The 24,591-nt window shown below is 30.8% G+C and overlaps 1 protein-coding gene across 1 annotated transcript; it reads right to left on the bottom strand.

Moving 5' to 3' along the window:
- Positions 1-13,962: 13,962 nt before the first annotated feature.
- Positions 13,963-23,334, bottom strand: LOC139484704 (uncharacterized). The gene is made up of 9 exons (XM_071268576.1): positions 23,117-23,334; positions 20,836-21,013; positions 20,024-20,127; positions 19,297-19,413; positions 18,115-18,318; positions 17,319-17,422; positions 15,991-16,111; positions 15,462-15,506; positions 13,963-14,501 (listed from the first exon to the last, which is right to left on the bottom strand). The coding sequence occupies exons 1-9, from the start codon at positions 23,238-23,240 to the stop codon at positions 14,152-14,154; spliced, it is 1,347 nt and encodes a 448-aa protein (XP_071124677.1). The 5' UTR covers positions 23,241-23,334; the 3' UTR covers positions 13,963-14,151.
- Between the last annotated feature and the right edge of the window lie 1,257 nt (positions 23,335-24,591).

Raw genomic sequence — 24,591 nt, forward strand, 5'->3', positions numbered from 1 at the left:
ATATGAAATCATAACGTGTAATATCGAAACATCATTAAGTAATGTCAAAACCATATTAAGTGAAGACAAAATATCATCAAGTAATAGTAAAACAACATAAAGTAATATCAGAGTTCCACATAAGACAGCTGTGGCGTTCCATATAAGCTGGTAGAGCTTTCTTCAAGGATAAAAATAAGCTTAAAATATTGATAGGTCATGGACCTCCGTTTTGAGGTATTTGCGATTTAAAATATGGCGGGAAAAGGCTGACTCTGAATTTTGCCATATGATTGCATTGGTATTATTTGGGTCCCAAAACAAAAGAAAAAAATTAAGAATCTTCTAAATTTTTGGTAAATGACCTTTCATGAGCTATTTGGTCTTATATGAACAAATAAATGGGTGTTATGGGGCAAAACATTTCACCTTATTTTGTATGGAAAAACACCAAGTAGTCCGAAAATTTGACACGAACTTCAAAACCTCACCTAAGTACATCCTTACACAGCTACATTTGCATAGGTACTATTTCTGTACTATTATTTAGTACTATTTCTTTTCTTTAGAATTATTGTAATATCTAGGTACTTGTATTTTCCAGTACTTGATTTGTACTTAAAAAATTGGTACAAAAATAATACCAACAATAATCACAGTATTCCATGTTTGAACATCATAACTTAAGGGCATACGATACAGTTACAGGGGGGGTAATGACGTTGCTAACGTAAAATGTTATTTTCGCGACGTCAAACTGTGACATATCGGGAAAAGATGCATTTTTCGACTGATTTTTATCATTTAAACTGATTTAATTTGAAAACGAGTTCATGGACCCCTATTTTTCAAAACAGCAATTTGTTTCATTTTGCAGGGAGATTATGTGACCCAAATTTTATAAAACTGTAAATAGAGGGGTTTTTTTTATTTTGATAAACATGCAGCAAAAAATGATGTATTTTCCTCAATTCATGAACATTTGATAAATATGAGTTATTTCTGAACTAAAAATGCATAATTTTTTAGGATAGTTATAAAATACAGATTATTTAACAAAAAACAATTTGTGTTCATCTTTTATAACAAAAAAGTTATGTCTTTCTTTCGAAAAAGAAATTACGACCACAATCTGAATTTTGAGCAAATATACAAAATTTCGACCTCATTTTACTCAAAAAGTAGCACATGAAGGTATATTTTGTATTACATATTTGAATTAATCAGGTAAAAAATAGCCTATATGCAAATTTTCACGAACTTGTAAATACAGGATCAAAACTGTCCTTAACGAGATGAGACAAACTTTCAAAATGCTGAAAATGTAACCGTGCAACAAAAATTTCTAGTACTTAAATTTACAAATCAAGTACTGTAAAATACAGGTACCTAAATATTACAATAATTCTTAAGTAGCAAAATAGTACTGAATATTAAAGGTAAATTTCCAGTACTACAGAGTTTTGGTACAGAAATAGTACCTATGCAAAAGTAGCTGTGTAAGGTGCAACCATATTGGCGGACCTGTTGAATTAGAATTTACAAAAACTGCTTACATATAAAAAGACAAATAATATAATGCATAGCCTTATAATTTCAATTCAAAATGATATTGAAGATGTCCTGTAGCTGAAAATCCCACATCTCAGTAAATCCTTGCCTCTCATATCCTTACACTTAATTTGAGAATACTACTTAAACTATAAGATCTTCTACATCACAAACCTGTTGATTCAGCTTTTCATTTTTTTATTTATTACGTTTAAGCATTTACATACCATAACCTCTGCTCTGTCATATGGCCTTTATACATTTTAACTGATACGTTTCGCTCGTGATTACTCGTTTATACGGATTTTATTAGCATTACATTTGGGATCATGGTATTCCGTATGAATAATTATTCCGTATACCATAATGTTTTAATGAAGTCAAATGTCTGATATAAAATGTAATATATTTAACAGAATACATTTACCTTTCTTTGCAATCATGATAAAGGCTTTTTGGTCGGTTGTCACAGTACAAGCTTCATCAAATGTAGTTTCTCCAGTCTGTACTCCAAATATATAGTCTTGGAAAAACACCTGAAAACCTTTTGTAATATTGTATAATTTATAAAATATAAAAAGTAAACAGATATAAAAAGATGTGGTATGAGTGTCAATGGGACAACTCTCCATTCAAGTCACAATAATTAACAACAAAGATATCATAAACAAGGGAAAGCAATCTGATATGCCAACAACCAATAATTGAAGATATAAGTGCGAACCTATTTTAGGCAAATAGAACAGCCTTTATTTAAAATAAAAATTACAATTAAAAAGCTGCTCAGTACAAATATACAGGAAAGACGAAAAAAATGAAAATACATATTATTATACCCGTTGGTATTATTCATACCGGTTCACTCCTTTGGGAAGATATTCATGTTTGGCACAAATATTCCGATATTGTTATGTTTTACTATGGATTTTGTCATGACTTTTCTCCGTAAATGAATTTTATTTCAATGATCAATATACATATTTTTCATATTCATATATACTGTGGTTATCCATGCCCATGAAATAAGCATTCGATTTAACAAGTATCATGAACCAAACAGGAAAATAACTGCTCTTCAGCAAAAGATGTTTACGCCATGCCTGATGAAATATTTATGTACAACTTATAATCATATATGTGTCCATCCGTCTATTTTCATGATTAAGGGTTAGAAAGTTGTGAGTACTTAGTGCTCTAAAAATATTCAATTGTGAAACCCCATGAACAATGCATAGATACTCATATTTTTAATACTCTTTGACAATACTTGAAATATTGTGTACAAAGAAGGGGGTTGTGCTGCAAGGATGTATATGTATTTGTTATGCCCTCTGCTTCAAATGTGCGACTTGATTTTTATTAATTATATTTATTTTCATAAAAAGTCCTTATCAAACGTTTTCTAAATGCATGTATTTTGACATGAGATCTCGTACAGAGCATGAACATTAAAGATAAGATGACGTCTAAGTGGAGCTCAAGACAACTTTGTCAGGTCACCGATACTTGTAATACTCAGAGCGGGCTACTTAGACAAGTGATTTATCAACATTCTACGGAAGCCCATTTAGGACCTCAGTTGTTTTAGACCAGCGATTTCCTTCATGTGTATCGACAATGAATATATTTTACATAGAGGCAACATAGTTAGTTTCGACAACATGGTTCAATTGCAGCTTTCAATCATATGGAATTATGTGTAGATCTTTGCTTTCTCAGTGATCAGTTTCGCTATAATAATTGATTGAAAGATTCTCTCTATCTATTATAATTTGTAAAATAATAGACCGACAAAAAAGGAAAAAAAGAAAAATTAGGAAAATTATTCCTAAAAATAGTCATCTTACAATTTTGATGTAAATAGACAGAAAGGGAATCTAGTGATTCTAAACAATTCTGTATCTTTAGCGGGTTTCAAAATAAATGAAAAGAATATTGCATTTTATCCCTGTGTTTTATTTTACGACCATGTTGTTACACAGTTTGGTTTTGCACAAATTCCTGAAATATGATTTATTCCTCTATCTTTACTTCACTGTATACTAGCCTTGCCCACATGTATTTTTTCACTTTTATTCTATGTTCTTCTTATTTTTATATATATATTTTTAATTAAATGCACTCCTATTATATCTTCATCATTATCAAATAACTTATTTCAATCAATTTTTCTAGAAAAGGAAGAAGTTTCTGTTAAATAGACAGTTCATCCACTAATTAAGAATGAACTATCTACTAAATGTTAGTGAATGAATTTATATACATGAAAATATATGGTATAACATATATGGTTTGTCAGTTTTATAGCTCTATTGAGCATGTGACTGTAATAGATTATTAGAAATATCGATGCGAATGTATCGTTCAGTATAACCGTTCTCAAATTTTGTCCTGACTATCATACAATGAGTGCGATATGGAAATAATTAAGAATTGAATGCTTCTTTTTGTAACTGCATTGGGTTGTAAAAGCGTTGAACGAAGTACATTTTGAATGAAGCGCGGAAGCGCTTCATTCTAAAATGCGCGCACTGTCAACGCTTTTACAACCTTATGAAGTTACAAAAAGAAGCATTCAATAATTATAATTACATTTTTTAGCAAGGATCACGAAAACACGAATGTTTGTGTTAAATTTACCTGTGCACTTTATTGTGGGACCAAGTGTTATCATGATTGAGAAGTTTTATTGAGAAAAAAAAACAGAAAGTTATAGTAGTTTTATAGTGATTAGTAACGGATTATAGTGAATAATTTGATATATATATATAAACAATAAGTTAACTGAAGATGATCCTAAATCAGTTTGATTCAAATGTATGGTTGGTTTCGATGGAAATCACTTAGTCATATTGGACCTGGTGATTATGTCCGAACAGTAATGGCGTAAAATTCATTGGTCAATATCAATAGTCAACCAGGTGATTACAAAAGCACTGTGAGTACAATAGCAGAAATTTACAATACACCAAATTCTATCCCTACACCTCTTCATACACATAGAAAACGACGTTTGTCCGAGACCGAACAGACAGCAAGTGAAAATAAAACAATGAAAAACTCAGGGCACCCCCATACAATAGCCTTATCTGACACTGTCACGTTCAACGCTCTTACAAACATGATAAAAAAATTTGACCGAAAGCATGAATAATCTTGGTAGTCGACTAAAGAAAAGAATCAGTGAAAGGCGAAGTTGCCAATTAAAAGCAGAAATAACGACTGAAGTAAGTGAATATAAAGACAAAGTTGAAACCTTTGAAAAGTCATCTGCTGAGACAATAACATCAAAGTGTGATAAAGAAGATCAAACAGAGAATCTAAATACTATAGAACAAAATATTTCTGTAGAACCACGTGAAAGTACAGATAAAACCTTCTTGAAATCAAAAGTTACAGCCTTAATAAAAGATGGTGTGAATCCTGCTAATGTTCCTGTTAAGGATATTGTTAGAAAACAAACTTATTTAGGCAGTAATTAATCAGGCATCGTAGTGATTGGATTTGAAAGTCTTGAACAAAACAAATTGGTTTTAAAATCAAAGAAGATGTATTGAAAAATTCTGCTAAGTATTCAAGAGTGTACATTGAAAACGCTATCCCTTATGAACAAAGAATCAATAACATTAACAACCGTACTATTTTGATTAAATGAAGAAAATGCAGCCGTAGGCTCTTATGACCCGAAACATATACCGGAAAATTCTTTCTTATGCTGGACATTTGTCACACCTGGGTATGATGTTCAACAAACCGTGTCCGAACAATTGCCAGATAACGGTAGATCAGTTAAATACGACACACGGAGTATTCCGAACGATTGGATGTCCGACAGTGAAACAATTTCCAAACTTAACACATATATTACTGAATTAGAGAGGAATACCAGTTAAATTTAGACAACAAATTAAATAAGAAGATTATTTTAAAATGGATAGAACGGAAATGGAGTATGTTGTATCAAACTTAATTGCAATATGACAGACTGGTTTAGCGTTAATTCAGTTTTAAAACAAGGATGTGTATTATCGCCTATTATGTTCAATAGTTTTATTAATAGTTTAGCTGATGTAATAAAAGCAATAGACATTGGTGTAGACATTGATGGTGAAAACGTTGGTATACTTTTATATGCTGATGACATTGCATTTATTGCTAAAAATGAAAATAATTTACAACCTCTATTAGATGTATTTAAAAGTAAATGGTGTGTTACCAATTGTATGAATGTGAACTTAGATAAAACTAAAGTTGTTCATTTTAGGAACCCTTCGGTTCAAGAAACATTTGAATGTTTTTGTTAAATAATAAAACAGTACAAATAGTATCTTGTTACCAATATTTGGGTCTACTGTTGACAGAATATCTCGATTATAATGAGATGGCTAAAGCTGTAGCAAGGTTTGCAAGTCGAGCTTTAAATTTATTAATTGTTAAATGTAAAGACCATGGTGGTTTTCAGCACAGTACCATTACAACATTATTTGATACTCTGGTCTGGTCAGTAATAACCTACGGTGCATCCATTTTGGGCACTCGTTCACGCTGGCCAGAACAGAGCTATCAGTTTTATTTTATGGATATTGGCAGGTATACGCCAAATTATGCAATTAACGGGGACATAGGCTAGAGACCACCTAGTGTAAAACAATGGACAAGTGTCTTTATGCACTTGACAAGATGAAGTGCCATGACGAATGACAGAAAAAATTATAAAGTGTTCAATTGGTCACACAAAAATGCTGTAAATAATAAGAACAAACTTGTGTAATAGAGTCCTGAAAAAAACTTAAAGATTGTAGGTTTGATTTTTATACTAGTATTGATAGTGTGCTGCATAAGAATATTGTTCTACAAATTGAAAATGTTTTATTTCATAAATATATTGCAGAATGGCAAACGAAAATTTGGTCACAGAGTAATGATTACAAGCTTTGTACTGATAAGCTATATAAATCCCAATATTGTACAGAGTTATATTTAAAACAAAATATGTCTATCAAATTTAGAAGTGCTTATTTAGATGTGGCCTCTTAAAATAGAAACAGGACGATATGAGAATAAGTTAATAAATGAAAGATGTTGTTTTATGTGTAAAAACGAAATTAAAGATGAGAAACATGTAGTTACTTTGTGTCCTTTATATGCAGACTTTCGAAATATATTGTTAAATGAAGCAGTAAAATAAAACGATCAATTTTATAACTTTTCTATTGACGAAAAATTTATATTTCTATTCAGTAATGAAGAACTATGTCAGGTAGTTGCTAAAACCTGCTTTAATTTTTTTTATTTAGAAGAACTATTTGTTTTATTTGCATATAGCTAATGATGTATTTTAAATCTTAGATATATGTAGTTTCAAAATTATGTAAAATGTTGTATGTAATTAATCCTTTAATATTAGTCTCTCATAATTCTTAATAGAATGGCACTTGTATAAGTTTTAGTATTTTTAAGCTAATGATATGTTACTGTTAGTTTTAATATACGCAATGTTTTATATATTTTATCAAATATTTCATGTTATACTCAATGTTTTATATGTATATTGGAATGTATAATGTTACAAGTGGTGAGACTTTAATAAACTATTGACTCTGACTCTGCAATTGCCTAAGGAATAACATGTGATGTGCAATTAGCCAATTAAATTATAATGAAACATACATCTTATGTAATTATAGGAGTTTACTCATTTTGAAGACTACATATTCTTTATTTTCGGTCGATAAACGGATTAAAAAGAGAAAACAATCACGGACATGAATCTGAATCTATTAAAATATATGACAAACAGAATAATACATAACGAAACTTTTGTTTGTTTCTCGTGGTGATACAGCATGTGATACGGTATTTGCCATTCAATATTCTATATATAATGATTGATTTCAAATGGGAAGACACTTTTTTCTTTAAATGATGCATAGTTTCTGAGGGTTTGTACCAATTTTCAAACGGTCTTTTATATGGTTATTCTGATAACAAAATCGTTTTGAGTTGGTCAAAATCACCTTGAATCTAATATGTGCATTATTATTATAAACTAGGTACACATGATTATTTTTTGTTGATTTTCGTAAACTTTCGATTAATTCATTTGTTATAAGTTTATATTTTGACTATATTACCCTCACCTGTCTTATAGTAGTAGTAATATGTAGCTTTGTTCACTTGATGTATCTCTAAACACATATAAAGCGTATAAGGTGTGCCGAAGATAATTACAACTTCTGTTCCTCTGTAAATACAAGGTTTGAATTATTGACAATATTTATTTTGATACAGGTTCAGTATAAACACACTTAACCATTGTTAATTTTTTTCCGTCAGATTTACCTATATATTAGAATATGAATAAAAACGTGTATAATATGTTATTTTCGTCATTAAGATATCTTGAAAGTATCTGTAAAGTCATATGCCTAATGTCAACAAAAATAATCAACTTATTGCGGTTTTATATATGTTGTATTACTAGATTTATTTCACTTGATTAGGCGGGGTTTTAGAAGTTCGCTTATTTAAGACCAGTCCATCTATAGACAGGAGTTTTGGGATAAACTCATCAATGGAGTGTCCAGTTATTTGTCCCATATCATAACTCAGTTCTTTTGTATAAGCGTTTGGTGATTAGAATTCAAAAACAATTATAACGGCAATCATCCTTACATCCCAGCTCCTTTGTTCTAACAGGGGTGATCTAAGCCGGATCACCCCTACCAGATCACCCCAGTTTGAGTTTCTTTGTTATGCATGCTTTCCTTTGTTCTGAAACATTTTGGCGGGAATGTCAAATCCACTATAAAACTTATAATTAATTATACGAAAAAGACTATCTATCAAAATTCACGTAGAAAAAATCCAGTGTACATGCTGGGATTCGAACTCAAGACCTTTAACATATCACGCCACGACACATACCACTACACCAGGACGACTGGATACAAAATAATTGTAATTTGACATACTTAAAGGAAGCAAGATCTTTTTTTAAGTGGAGCGAGTTGTCAGACATTTATTCAATTGGGTTTTAACCTTTTTCGTTAATTAGTGAGTTTTCAGACTGATTGTTCAATTTGATTTTACACTTTTTCAAAGTGGGGCAAGTCGGTAAACAAGAGTGTGGACGATATTTTTATAAAGTGGCGATATAGTGTGGGCCGATTGGAAAGTGTGGCGAGTTGACATTGTTTGATATCTACTCATCGTGTTTGGGGTTCAAAAAGGGTATACATCATATAGCAATATATAAAGTATATTGTTATGGTTGTGTGGCGTTCTAAACTAGATTTTATGAATTGTAAATGGTTTTTCGTCTAATCTAAAACAGCTGGGATGTAAAATAGTTATCCCAGTCGGACTCCGGCCATCGGGGTGATCTTACACTGACATACCGCGTCCTTGTGGGATAACTATTAGTTATCACACTCATCTTCAAATAGACTGTCCTTATGCAAATTAAAACTCCGCCCGATCAGTTGAAATTACATTGTTAATAAACAGTGTTAAATGAACCTTAGATTTAATGTTACTGGGATGTCGTTTGACGTTTACCCATTCGGCTTTGAGTTATAGTGTTGTTCTATTTCAGAAAAGACTCTAGCAGGTTATTTCAAAGGGTGTACCCCATTTTTTATGATATTTCGAATAGACAGAAAAATATTACAGTCATTCCTTATAATTTATTTCTAAATTCAATTTTGAGCGTGATTAAATCATGAAAAAAACGTTGATGACAATTCGGTCACATGTCAAAATTATGTCTACGAGCTCATATACAAAACACTGTCAGCCAATCAGCAGACACGTTACATCAAAAATTAAATTATAGGAAATGAAAACAACACGTTTTAAATTGTATTCCTCAAAATCGTTTTTTTTTTCTGGATTCACCTTCATCAATGCAAATATTTAGATCAAGGATGTATAAAAATCGAAACATTATTAAATACATGTACTATAGTTCTCGTTAAATTATCATAGCAGTTGGTCAAAATTCCTTTTTACGCACTATACAATACTAAAATAATAAATTACTTGAGTAGGTATATGTCGCCCTGCTTTTCTTTGCAACCAAAGTTTCTATCACTTGTACCGGGAATTGGAGTTGACAGTGGATATTCTACTATCATGGTAGAATTCATATGGAGTGTATCTTTGCCTGCTATTTCATATTCAGCATCGTAGTAAAACGGTAAATCACATGTAGCCTCTGGAATACACAACATCATTTATAAAAAAATAAAATAAAAAAAGCTTCAAAACATACTGCATTGCCTTCTGAGAAAACCACATTATGATATGTTAGAAATTATATAAATATTACCTTCAATTTTACGTTTCATTTGTACCTTTTTGTTATCGATCCATTATTTATTTTACATAAGTGGAAAATTGATGTTGTTTAACATTTTTGCAACATTTATTTTCTTTGAAAGTGTGGAATCAAAAAAAGGACGGAGCAGTTCACGTTTGCGTTCGTGTAAATCAGTGATTAGTTTTGAAATGTTTTGTGGACTTTTTTTTGTCTTTTCGTTGATTTTCGTTTTTGCCCTATGCATAAGGTTGACTGTTTTTGTATTTCCTCTTCGTACAATATTTATCAAAGGTACCAGGATTATAATTTGATACGCCATACGCGCGTTTCGTCTACTTAAGACTCATCAATGACGCTCAGATCAAAATATTCATAAAGCCAAACAAGTACAAAGTTGAAGAGCAATGGAAACCAAAATTCCAAAAAGTTGTGCCAAATCCACTAAAGTAATCTACGCCTGGGATAAGACATTCCTTAGTTTTTCAAATGATTCATAGTTTTGTACACAGGAAATTTATAAAAATATATAAATGGTACCTTTGTTAACTAGTTATGACTAACCTTTTAATTATGTATACACTCATTAGACAAAAAGTATTAAATCATAAGGAGAACTGCACCTTTAATATTGATGAATTAATGTCCTGTACATTTGCTACAGAAATATGCAAAACTCATACAAAAGAAACGATCACTATTATTTAAAATATCATTTCTAAAATCTGGATCTTTTAAAAAATAAAATTATGAATTTAAAATGTCCGTTTCGAAGGTTAAGACTAAGTTTTACATAATTAAATGCCTTGGGATAATTACGAATTTAATAGAATTTTCAAAATATAGACAAACCTATTTGGAAACAGTGTTGTAATAGGTTTCATTGTGACAATCAAACTTAGGCTTGTACATGATTAACCGATAAAGAACAGCAATAAAACAGCCCTTTCTTATGTTGTTTCATAATTCTCATTAATAAATACAAAGAGTTTCGGTTTTTATATCAACAAGACAGCCACCACATAATAGTACACATAAAAAAAACCATTTAGATCATGTAGATGGCAACGTTCAATTTTTAACGAAATTAGTTCTCTGTGCAATTTTGCGACCTTTAATGTTACGAGTGTAAACAAACACTATCAAATATTACTACCATCTTTTAAAACGTTCGATTTCTAACAAACAAAGCCTTTATCCTAAGTACAAAAGTTAAAGATACTTATGAAGATGAACAAATAAAAAGATATACTTTACCTGTTTGTGAAATGCACAATATTATCATAGCGCAGACTACAAACTGCAAAAACCTATGGTAGAAATTCATACTTGAGAAACGTCTAGTATGAAGTATCCATAATCCCAATGCTGACATACATTTATAATAGACAGTATGAAATGACGTAACGTAAACAGTATTAAATTTGATTTAACGAAATTGATACGGCTATTAAATTACGAAAGACATATAAATAAGGCGTATATATAACTAATTAAATTATGCACACAGTTTATATTCTCCTAAAGTGTTTCTAATAATGGAGGGTATTGTTGTGAAACATATTTAATAATATGCTTGACACAATAGATCCAACAATTTATCACTTTTGGGGGGGTTGTTTTTTTGTTAAAACTTTATTAATATATTAATTACATCCGTTTCAGTATGAATTATGCGGCGGTGCACCTAAAACAAATGTACAATATGAAAGCAATCTTTGTTCAAAAGTCAAATTTAAATACTTACTACAACTTGAACAAACTTGTTGTAGATTCAATTTACAGTAACATGGACTGAAACCGTACACTTCGAAGTATGTTCCGCCCTTTAACGATGAGGACAAACATTTAATGTCTGATGTAGGGAGGAACAGTCTCTTAGATTAGTTTGCACTTCTAATGAAGGACCACAATTTGTGTAAAAGTAAACTCATCAAACTTAAAAATAATATACCACTGGTAAAACAATACAATATAATGTTTCGAGGAGATTTTAATAATAGTCTTTTACTGCATGTTTATATTAAAAATCAATATGATCAACCGAATTCGATATATTGCTATAGTCTATAAAAGAAACTACATATAGCCTGTTCAAGGAAAGTTAGGGTCGGTAACGACGGTATTGCATAACTGGACTTTTATACCTCAGGGAATAATTTAACATGATATGTAGCTTAATGTGAAAATGAAAACATCGGGGGCAATAAAAGCCTATTGTATCTTGTCCTTTGGTATTGAAATCTTGGTTCGGCAATACAGTTGAAAACAGTGACAAAATCCTGTAGTTAAGATGTGACGAACATTTTCAACTTTTCTATTATTTGTAAAATGATACAAGTGTTCGTTAAACAGGAAGATACAATACAATATAAAGTTTTTTTATTGTCAATTATGATGCCCAATAATTTGAGCAGAACAATTAAGTTAAATCGTATACAAGTGATTACATTGATTATTTAACAATTAAACAAAAGTAAGTCTTTCTGAGAAGAGCAATTTCTACAGGAATAATATGTTTATAGTTTTACAATATAATATTGATGGACAAACTCTTTCAAATTTCTCTCTTTGAATAAAGTACACAATAATAAACTTTACTTTTTTAATTATAACATTATCCTGAGATGACATTAAACATATTAATTTTGATTTATATTGCAGGCTTTTAATTTTGGGGCCCTTTATAGCTTGTTGTTCGGTGTGAGCCAAGGCTCCGTGTTGAAGGCCGTACTTTAACCTATAATGGTTTACTTTCTAAATTGTTATTTGTATGGAGAGTTGTCTCATTGGCACTCACACCACATCTTCCTATATCTTTTTAAAGGTTTTTTTTTAACCCTATTTGTTTCAGAAAAAGGGAGAAGGTTTGGATCCATTAAAACGTTTAATCCCGCTGCAAATGTTTGCACCTGTCCTATGTCAGGAATCTGATGTACAGTAGTTGTCGTTTGTTTATGTAATATATACGTGTTTCTCGTTTCTCGTTTTGTTTATATAGATTACGCCGTTGGTTTTCCCGTTTGAATGGTTTTACACTAGTAATTTTGGGGCCCTTTATAGCTTGTTGTTCGGTGTGAGCCAAGGCTCCGTGTTGAAGGCCGTACTTTAACCTATAATGGTTTACTTTTTAAATTGTTATTTGTATGGAGAGTTGTCTCATTGGCACTCACACCACATCTTCCTATATCTTTTTAAAGGTTTTTTTTTTAACCCTATTTAAGTAATTTATATATTCCGATCTTTTATTTTGTAAAACAGGAAACTGAAGAAGAAAATGATTTTCATCTTCAACTTCAGTGTTGCATATTTTACATATTTTAATAAAATTCATATTCTGGAAGATGTTAAGTGATGAATCTGACTGAGTCTGAATACGCATCACACGGTATAGCTGACTTATATAAACATTGAAACCAAATTTCAGAAAATTAATCCTTGTATTGTAGTTCCTGAGCTAAATGAGACGAAAATTGTAAACTTGGCTATTATGTGTAAAGATACAAGTGTTCGGTAAGCAGGAAGTTGTTGAATGATGACTCTGAACACGCATCACACGATATAGCTGACTTATATAAACCCTTAAACAAAATTTCAGAAATCCTTATGGTGTAGTTCCTGGGAAAGATCCGACGACAAATATACCTGGGACGGATGGACGGACTGACGGATGAACGGACGGGCAGATAGGCAGATGGATGGACTGACGGATGGAGGGAAAGACAGAGAGAAAACAGAATACCCCACTTTTTTTTAAAGCGGTGGTATTAATATAGGTGGTTACGAAATGTCAATCTATCATTGTCTTATAATTCTAGATAAATGTTACAGGCGGCAATCGACATTTTTACAGCCCTCTTCAAATTCGATTGAATCATATATTTTGAATACTAGTAATTACATAAAAGTATGTTTAAATCACAATAAAGACTGTCGTTGTATATTTTGTTTTTTGACATAATATTTTCTGAGTTGCATCTTCTACTTATGTTTATGAGACTATTACAAAAACAAAGCAATCAATAATGAGTTTGAATTTTTTCCACTCACAAAAAAAAAAAAATATTGACCTTTATGGATACAAAACGAAACAATAAAATATAAGCAAAATATAAATTTAAATTTTATATTGTGCAAATAAAATGTTTTAATGATTTTTATGCCATGCAACGTTGTCAATCCTACACGCATGAATATCCACCATGTTTGCAACCAACACTGATGAACTGTTTTTGATAACACTAATGAGGTATTGAAGCTCCATCTTCTTTGTTTGATCTTTGTGACTTTAAATTATCTCATTAGTCATCGAAAACATCACTGTATAAAGGGGCTACTTTTGGTGCAGGATTTAAAGTTAGAATATGTTTTGGGGACCAATGCGCATCGAACATTGGCCACGGACTATTTGCTGATTTTTTAGGTTTGAAGTTATATTTTCTTGCAGAATGAATAATTTTCGGATCAAAAATTGCCTTTGAAACTACATCTATATGTATTGTTGTTGAACTGCTAAATGGATTTAAATCAGCCTGACTTTTAGACATTTTATCCTTCTGTAATCTGTATTGTAGAGCTCCAATTCCCAGCACAATAATTATCACAGGTATTACTATAAGTCCAAATAATCCTGTTAAATAAGGCGATTCATCTGTAATAAATTAGTATCCAAAGTAAATGTATTTCATAACTCAAGTGTGTGAGATGGATGTTTTCTTTAAACAAATAAAAAAACTGCATGTATTGTTCACAATTTCAGATTAAGATATAAATAATTACTCGGATTATCGTAACATCATTGTTTTATTATGTGTAACTACATGTACTGGCCAAAGAAAAACAATAGAACTATGAGTAAAATACAAAAAAGTATACACCGCCCATTCGCAGGAAGTGCTTACAGGGCACATGCACAAATGAGAGACAGACGGAATGGACTGACTGACATATGGACCAAAAAAAGCCCTTCCAACAACACTAGTTTATTCACTTTTAAAAGTGTGATTGTGAATAAGAAATATGGTTGTTTACATTTGATTTATAGTGAACCCCTTGCCAGAGTATTTCCTCCGTTTTGCTGTACGGGATGTATACATACGCACCCTAGTCCTGTCAAAACGGGGACGTAAAATACACTGCGTTGTGAAAAAAGAGTGCAACATTTTGCAAGCCACAATGTAAGTCTTTGTTGAGTCTGTAGGTGGCATGTTGTCCTTATCAAAGATATCATTATTAAGTGGCAATCCAAATTGTCCAGTCGTGAGATCATTATCCAGGACAGCTTTTATTACACGACCTACATGTACCTATTGATTTTTTTTGTTAATTCGTTCTCGTCCTGAACATACATGTAATGTTTGCCACTAGACGTTCAGCAATCAACAATCTATCATTCAATCGTCAAGTCTTGTACACTCGTGAGTTCAAGGCGTTTACAGTTATCAAATCCGAAGGGACAGACTAGTTATAACTATTCAATGGTGTGAAGATTACATACTTTTTTTATTCATTTCTATGAATCACTAACTTAGATTTCAAAATAAATCATATAGTCGTTACACACGAAATTACAACAGATGTGGATCGCTTGGACATACATAAATTGTCTTACCATTGCCTCCAGTATTTGTAACAGTAGGTATATCTTCACATACCTCTGAAAGGCAAACTTAGTACAATGTATACGAATAAAGTAGTTGTAAGAAATACATATATTAAATTACAACATAACGGCACAAATGAGTGAAATGTGTCAACAATCTAAGAAAAAAGTTTCTTTATGTTAAAATCTTAATCGGTCCGAGCTAAGAAAAATTGTGAATAATTTAATTTAAAACTTCAAAAAATCTGTTATCACAACCAAAATTTCCTTTATCGCACTGCAGAGATCATGTTTAGATATAAAACAGACTGGCACATTCATACGCGGCTCGGTCGAACAATGTTTTTTACAGCACTTAATCCCACCTTTTAAATATTAAAAAAGAAGATGTGGTATGATTACCAATGAGACAACCCTCCACAAGAGACCAAAATAACACAGAAATTAACAATTATAGGTCACCGAACGGCCTTCCACAATGAGAAAAGCCCATACCGCATAGTCAGCTAAATAGTCCTTTTAGTACAATTAAACATACCCGATGGATCTGTCAGTAGTAAACTAATACCACCAGGCTCGGCTATTGTTGAGGATGATGTATTGCTACAAAACTTTGAAGTTTCCGTGGCGTAAGTAGTATTTCCTATTCTCTGTAACGACTGGAACATACAAAACATACAATAGCGAAAACTATATGAATATGAGATGTATCTGTATTTATTGAATTTTTCTTGAACTTATATACGAAAAACAACTCGAAGCAATCCTTAACATATTTTTTGTATTGTGCTTAGATTATTTTTTCACATTGCACAAGACCGGCGCTTCTGTACTGTCTATTGTGTTGCAATTGTTTTTATTTATTTTTTTGTCGCAGTAGTTATCAAAGAAAACAATGGCACCGAACAAGCGTAAAACATTTAAGAAAAAAAATTAATGTATTATAACTTTCCCGTAAACATGGTAAAGACTCTCCTAAATAATACAATGATAATAAACAAGTACTGGAGAGTATTGTTTTAATTCAAGTTATATTAAAGACGAGAACATACAAATGTGACATAAACATAAAGTCTGCTTGTTAAAGAGATAGTTCACGACATAACAGCTCATAATATACATGTAATCCTACCCGAACAATTATTATTATTCTGACTTTCAGTCGACTAGTCATTGATTGTACTCCTATATGCATCGAACTTAGCGGAGAACCAACAAATACCATTTTCAATTCTTCGTTTTTACCCGACAAGCAATCGAACTCATTACCTCCCGCACTCGAGGCAACTGAGGACGCAACCGCCGAGCCGGTGCTAGAATATTGTTTCGTAAAAAAATGAAATTCAAAATTGTTGGAATGCTGACTGTGATAACTTTCTGTACCGTAACGGTGTTCTCGATAGTGAACACCTGCTATTAGTATTACTATTCAAGTTTGCTGTTCTATGTGTCCTTATAGTGTGTTTTATTTTGCATGCGTTCTTGACTGTAATACATGAACTCTGCTCTTTCCAACTTTTAAGATAAAAAGAACACTTACAAAATAACGTTTAAAGTTGCACAAACTGACTTTTTCTTTTCTTTATGAATAAAAATGAGGATGGAAACGGAGAAAAGTGTCAAAGATAACAAATATCCCGTACGGAGGTGGGCTTCAGCTGCCCAATAAACAAAAATGTGTACTATTTCAGCGAAAAAGACGTCACACGAAACATATAGATACATGCATACATGACAAACAAAGGCCTGAAGATCCCGACACGAGACGGGTGCACACATGTAGCGGGATTAAAGAAGTTTATTATGCGTCGAAAAAAAAAGATAGTGAGGTGTAAATATTTAAATGAATATTTCAATAATACTCACAAAACAACTAAATGGATTTTGAATACCAGTGTCCATATTCCAAACAGATAGATAAGTTTCAGAATCTTCGTTAATTGCATGTAAACATTTATACATTCCTCCACCTATTCAAAATAAAGAAAGAAGTCAGCCAAAGAGATAAGATATAACAATCCATGTCTAAAGTATAAGTAAATTTAATTTAATCACATTATTGAAGTGACCTATAGTTGTTAATGTCTGTGTCATTTTGGTCTTTTGTGGATAGTTGTCTCATTGGCAATCATATCACATCTTCTTTTTTATATTAAGATCATTCAAGCATTTAACAATGATGGCACCAAAGGGGAAAAAATCGACAGACATGATAATTATAATCTTTATTTTATGTTCCATATACACGTATTTTCTTACAATTGAGATAAAGTGTGAATAAAGACGGGTACCTTTAACAATAAATGTTACAAGATACTTTAACTAATAATGATTTTTTAGGAATTTCCAACGACACATCAAAAACGACAAAGCCATTGCCTTTATGCATGAATTTCAACATGACTAGTTGTATAGAAAAAGTGCGTGGTGTTAAAGATTGGATGTTGTCCTTATAGTTGACTTTTTTATTATTATATCACATTTTCCGTTGAGATACTCCACATATATTAACCTGATATTAGATAGGTAAACAGGATTTAACTACTAATAATTTACTTAACGATGCTAATTAAAAACAATCAGAAAATTCGCCATGCAAGGTTTAAGATTTTTGTAATGCCATTTTTTTTTTACACCTAACCATCATCAGTGGTAAACTTACTGGAGAATGTTTTCCCTACAGCAGTATTTTCACATACACCACTATACGATACTTGTATTCTTGTTTTATCAGTACAAACGTCCCATGTGGTATTAATACAGTGAAATCCGCTAGCTTCGCCATGATGGTGAATTGCCACAGTAGTGAAAATAGCTTGAATAGCTGGCGAACAGGTTATATTTATATTCTGTTCCTCGATAGAACCTGGAAACAAATATAATCAACACTTCAGAACTTTCTTCAAATGCAGATTATATGACATTCAAATTAAATTCAAAACCTGTAAACAAATCATAACATCTTAAGGTAGATAGGGTGTCTTCCTCCATCTTGGATTTGGAAATACCAGAAAACAAGCTCTAGATCTTTAATAGAATGTGCAAATTTTTAGAGTAGTAGGTAATTCATGTGTAAGAACTTTCACTTCGATATAGAAAATGACATGTTTTATCATATTTATGGTTGTATTTTACAAAAAAGCAGAAAACTTTTGTTTGATAAGTCTTTTTTCAACTTTGCCAAATAAGGAGATGCAACTCAAATGCGGGTGCAGATAATTCAGATTAAGTTACTTTTACAATAGAATATGTTAGAAATTTACCTATTTTATAATGAAGCAAAAAAACGGGTCCGGTGACCCAATTGTTTCTTTTTCTTTACTAAAATCATACTATTAAAGCCATCTTCTCTTATGTTATCTCAAAATTCTATGGTGTAGATTACGCTTTATTGCAGAAAATTGGGGTTTCCATGCATAATCTATACAAAATTTGTCAATTTTGAACACCGTGTAGCGTGATAATAAGCCCGGTGACCCATTCTTTTTTTTTAAAGCATGATATAAACTACATTTTGGCAAATTATTAAAAAAATCTATGGATTATAATTTAGTCACCCCATCTACCTTAAGAGAGCTGTTAAATAGAATATTTGCAAAAGATTCCAACTTGTAAAATGGAGTTTCGACAAATTTGAATTATTAAAGGCCGATTCATTGAAACTTCCGTCTAACTCCAAAGTCCTGCGTTGCATTAATTGCCGAGTTTATGATCTTTTGTGCTTACACACGTTCTTTGAGATGAATTCGTCGATGTAGAAAATAAATACAACACACTTGCTTACATTAGAGATTCTAAAAATATCTTGATAATTTTATAATACCAACAAAGAGTATATGCTTACCATTTCGTACTAAAGTTATAAAGTTTCTAGCTGCTGTTTTCCTTGTGCAAACATCTTGAAGGTTGACACTTATATTTACATGACCATACAAGATATTAGTAAGGAAAGGATTATATTCTGTAAAGATATAACACAACAGATTAAAACAGATGTAAAAACAATATAATCTAAGGGACAAACATAGACTTAAACCTGACAAATCGTCAAACCTAACTAAAAAGCACGAACGCTTTCAATTTTAGAAATATTTCCAGACTATATAGAGACTTTTGACAGATTTCAGTGATACCAAGCTGAAGCCTGGAGGTTAGACTATGTTTCTATTATAGAAGTTCATTATTTTTACAAAACAATGTTTAGACCAGCAAGTTAAAGTTCGCAGAAAAGATATGAAAAGCTAACTTATTTAGAAATAAAAAATATATGAACATAGTCGAAATAAGAGCTCTCTATCAAGAATTTAACAAACTTAACAAACGAGAGAAAAACATGCTGGTTATTCTTTTTTTCTTTAACCAAAAATCTGTAGTACTTAAATTTCAAGCACAAATCAAGTACTCTAAAATACAGGTACCTAAATATGACAATAATTCTTAAGTTAAAAAATAGTACTGAATATTAAAGTAGATTGCCAGTACTGCAGATTTCTGGTACAGAAATGGTACCTATGCAAAAGTAGATGTGTATATTGACAAATCATGAACTTCAAAATAAATGTGATAGTTACCTGTCAACTGATAGTAATAAGCAATATTGCTATCAACCATAGTCAGTTCTATACAGAGAAACAAGTGGATGGTAGAATTAGCAAATGACAGCTCTGTTGGGGATCTAAAATCATAAAATAAATATCAAAGGACAAAACACATTAATAGTTCTCTTGTTGTTTTACTGTCTTACAGATGTTTATCCTTTTTTTCATATCTCCCTTACCGAAGCCTGTTCTGTACTTATTCTTCTAGGATAATAATAAATTCATGTTTCATGTAATGTACAATATACAATTATGTGGTAAACGTAAAGTTAAAATGGTGGCAAAGATTTTGTTCTCCCTTGAATGTTTGCTTGCATATATATTTTTTTTTTTTTTTTTTTTGCAAACTTGTTCTGACAGAACAATTAATAGACTAATTGTGAAAAAAAAACGAAGAAGAAAAAAAAAAACACGAAAAGAAACATGTATTGAATATGGAATAGTTTTTAATGCTATTTGATTTTTGTATTTCTTTGTACCGTATCATATATGTGTTGTCTTGGTGATCAAAACTGTACTATTATGTAATGACATCGTGATTATTCACTGATGTGACGTAATAATCAATAGAATATTGGAGCAGTCAAAGACATATAGAAAAATCATCCTGTGTACTCAATATATGTGTTTTATTTACCCTAACATGTATTTATTGTCTTGTTGAAAGTAGCAAGTAAAGTCCAAACTGTCAGGTAAAGCATCGTGAGGTAGAAGGCTGTATGACGTCATAAACGATGAGTTAGAGAATAATTATCCAGGTTACTCAATCTATGTGTTTTACTTACCGTAACATGAATTTCTTGTCTTGTTTTATGTAACAAGTAAAATCCAAACTGTCAGGTAAAGCCTCGTGAGGTAGAAGGCTATATGACGTCATAAACGTAGAGTTATAGACAGTTACACCTCCTCTATCAGCCCCTAACCAGTTTCCAATTAAGTTAGAAGGAAAACTGCATTGACAGTCTATAAAAAAGTATAATCAAAAACGAAAACGATTATCCATATGTTTTAATGGGTGTGTTCTCATTTCGCCTTAACTGGAAATTCCAGGTAAAAAAGGTAAAAAATATACTAAGGCCAGATGGGAATTGAATTAAGGCGAAATGTGAATTTAGATAAAAATATTAAATAAACAAATTAAACCTCTGTGTTTTTATTGCAATTTAAACAACATGCAATTAGGGATTTTTTCTCTTGAATTATTATTTTTTAATTAAAGTGACCATTTTTATGATTTCAAAAGTTGTGAAATCAGGAAAAATCTAAAATAAAACATTTTTAGTTGGAATGTTGCTTCTCTTAAATATTGTTTGTTTCACATTTAATAAAAGATGAAACTTTTTTTTATTTATGCAGTTAGAAAAATCTAAATAATCTAATTATCCTCAGAATTATCCTTTTACATTATGCAACACACAAAAAAGATTAATAGAACAGAAAAAACATGTTTTCCAACAGACTTTTATAACAGAAACTTTAATAATAAAAAAAAATTGAATTAAAAAAAACTGTCCTTATTGTATATTAAATGTGTAAGGATTCCGTTGGACCTGGTGTCTCGCCTACTTTTGATGTTAATAGCAGCCTCAACAAAGATGAGAAAAAAATAATAAATATATTCCTCTCTATACTAACTTTTGATTGTCCAAGTTTTGTAAAAAAAAAAAAGATAGTTTATGAATAAATGTTTCTAGAAGAAAAGATAAGTCCATTCATAAGTAAAATATGGAAATAAAGAACAAAATTTTAACTTCATTTCTTTCTAGATACTAGTTTTTGATAATAAACAAGCTTCTGTCCAAGTTTGGTACAAATCCAGGATAGTATAAAAAAAAAGTTTTCAAAATTTTAAAAACTTTAACCTCTGAGTGAATGTAATATTTCCTGGCAGAAACAATAAGTCCATTTATATGTAAAATACTGAACAATTTGAATATTACATCTTACAAAATTTACTTCTGTATATTATCTTATGATCATAAACAAGCTTCTGTCCAAGTTTGGTACAAATCCAGGATAGTTAAAGAAAGTAATTAAAATTTTAAAAACTTTAACCACAGAGTGAATGTAATGTTTCCTGGCAGAAAATTGAAGTCCATTTATAAGTAAAATACTATCATTATAGTAATATTTATTTATGTTTATGTAAATAATTCTTGTGCTTTATGTATTAGTGCTTTTCTCTCATGTGATTCTTAATTATATGTACATTATTACATTATTAGTTTTCTAATTTAAAAATACATTAAAAAACATGAGCCACTCTTGAAAGGATTATTCAAAAAGAGAGACATTGGAAACACACACAAAAAAATCATCTTTTAAAAAGTATTTCAAGACTGATTTTGACATTAAAATAACACATATCAAACATAATTGCAATACAAACAAAGAATTACTTAATTTCATTGTTAAAACAAGTTCCCATTTCGCCTTAGTTAATTCTTTAACCTGAAAATTTGTACTACGGCAAACTGGGATTAGTTTTATATAATAATTTTGACAGCTAAGGCGAAATGAGAATAAGCCTTTGAATGCACTGTGTGTAGAGGGGTTATATAGGCCTAACTTTGCCTGTTGCCTAATCTAAATCAATTATTTGAATAAAATTATGTTTTAATTAATGCATTGATTTTTATTCTTATCGGTATTTTTTCAAGCCTAAAGGAACATGTAGTTACTACATGGTAAAAGGTGATTTTTCTTTTATCAAATCGATGTATTGCAGTTAGCGGCATTTTAAATTTATTTACTTGTTTTCCGTATATAAGCAATGAAATTACTACAGTGATTGTGGAAAATCTTTTACAGAAAAATGAATAGAAATAAATAATTGTACTTAATCAGAAATTGTTACAAGACAGCACACATTAGCATTAAACAAAGCAGGTTTACGAAAGTATAAAAAGGAAAACAAAGTATGTATCAAATTTGGGCAATTTACTAACTTTACTATATATATATATTAAAAAATTGTGGGGATCGTCATCTCTAGAGAATAAATAGTTGCTATGCTGATAAAATAAATAAAATAAATAATAAAAAAATAGAAAGTAAAATACTCACCTACATGTTTTAAACAAATCAAACATAACACACAAAATCCTACAACTATTGTCATCACTGTCATTATTATATTAAAAAAAAATGTTTTAAAAATAAGAAGGAAAAAAAGAACAATGTAACTCATTTGAGCCAAATGAAGACAGCTACGATTAAATCAATTAGTATATATTTTACTTTGATTAGACCCTTTAAACTGAAAACACCTATATCACTTTCTCGTATATATAAGAGAATAATTGTTGATTTAAGCTATGATTTTACTGATAATAATATGCAAGTAATGTTTTAATTACTTTATCAGTATCTATTATTGTGTTTGTACTGGTAAACTATGATTTATACAATTGATTCTGTGTAGCAGATTCATTTTGTAACGTATGAACAACATGTTGATTGCATATTTATGAAATAAATAATCTTTAAAAATGACAAAAATTGGAATCAATCGACATATGAAAGTAAGCATGAAATTTACTTTTAAATGTCATTTTGTTATACCTAAAACTTGGTCCACATATTATGTTTTCATTCTCAAGTTTATGCATTTCATCATGGCACTTCTGATAATTTAACTGCCTTTGGTATACTTATTTTTTTTATCATTTCAAAAAAACAACAATCACAAAACACTGACAACCACAGCTTAGCATATGCATTAAAGAATTAACGTTAAACACGATGGCCTTCAAAATACAAGTTATGTAGTACTACGTAACTGGTTAATTTCTTCTTTGCATATCGGTACTTAACAACCAGCCAACAATCCAATCATGTTTCAATTTTTGTCTTCAAATTTCAGCTATTCGTCATTGTGCGTCAGCTGGTTGTCTCCAACCTGTCGCTTTAACAAAAGGAACAATCGGTCAGTTTGACTGACAAATGACAAAAAGAAAGCAGAAATGACCAAAGTGACCTTACTTCAGATTACTTATACACTTGTGATACTTTCTGTACATTTGGCATAAGATCAAGTTCCTCTTCCGAAATCACCAGATATCATGTCTGGATTTTGATTGGGTTTCTTGAAGTTGTGTATGTTTTGTTTTGGATCTATTTCATTCTTAGTATTTTGTTATGGTATTGTCAGTTTATCTTCAAATTATATATCCCTTGGTATCTTCTGCCACTGTTTACTAAGTTTGTCTACCCAACTAGCACATGGCTACATATATATTCCTTTTCGTTTCCATTGTTGTATCCGTTCTATTTTCTACTAGATATGTGTATTTACATGTAGTTGTTTAAAAATGGTTTTGAGACTTTTTATTGATCATTCTTTTATAGTTACGATGGGAGAACAAGCATACATCCAAGAAAAAGAAGTCGTTTCATCGACAAATCACAAATACCGATGTAAATGTCAGCGTATAAAATGCTAGCTACATGTAAATGTCAGCGTATACAATGCTAGCTACTTGTAAATTATAACTACAAATATAACAAACAGAACAACGCTGAAATATTCCTCTTTATCA

The sequence above is a fragment of the Mytilus edulis genome, chromosome 8, assembly GCF_963676685.1.
Source record: "Mytilus edulis chromosome 8, xbMytEdul2.2, whole genome shotgun sequence".
In the NCBI taxonomy this organism is placed as follows: domain Eukaryota; kingdom Metazoa; phylum Mollusca; class Bivalvia; order Mytilida; family Mytilidae; genus Mytilus; species Mytilus edulis.

Coding starts and splice junctions, on each gene's coding strand:
- LOC139484704 (XM_071268576.1), bottom strand. CDS start 23,240: ATGAGTTACATTGTTCTTTTTTTCCTTCTTATTTTTAAAACATTTTTT. Junction 20,128..20,835: donor GACAAGAAATTCATGTTACG/GTAAGTAAAACA, acceptor TTATGATTTTAG/ATCCCCAACAGAGCTGTCAT. Junction 18,319..19,296: donor TATAACTTTAGTACGAAATG/GTAAGCATATAC, acceptor ATTTGTTTCCAG/GTTCTATCGAGGAACAGAAT.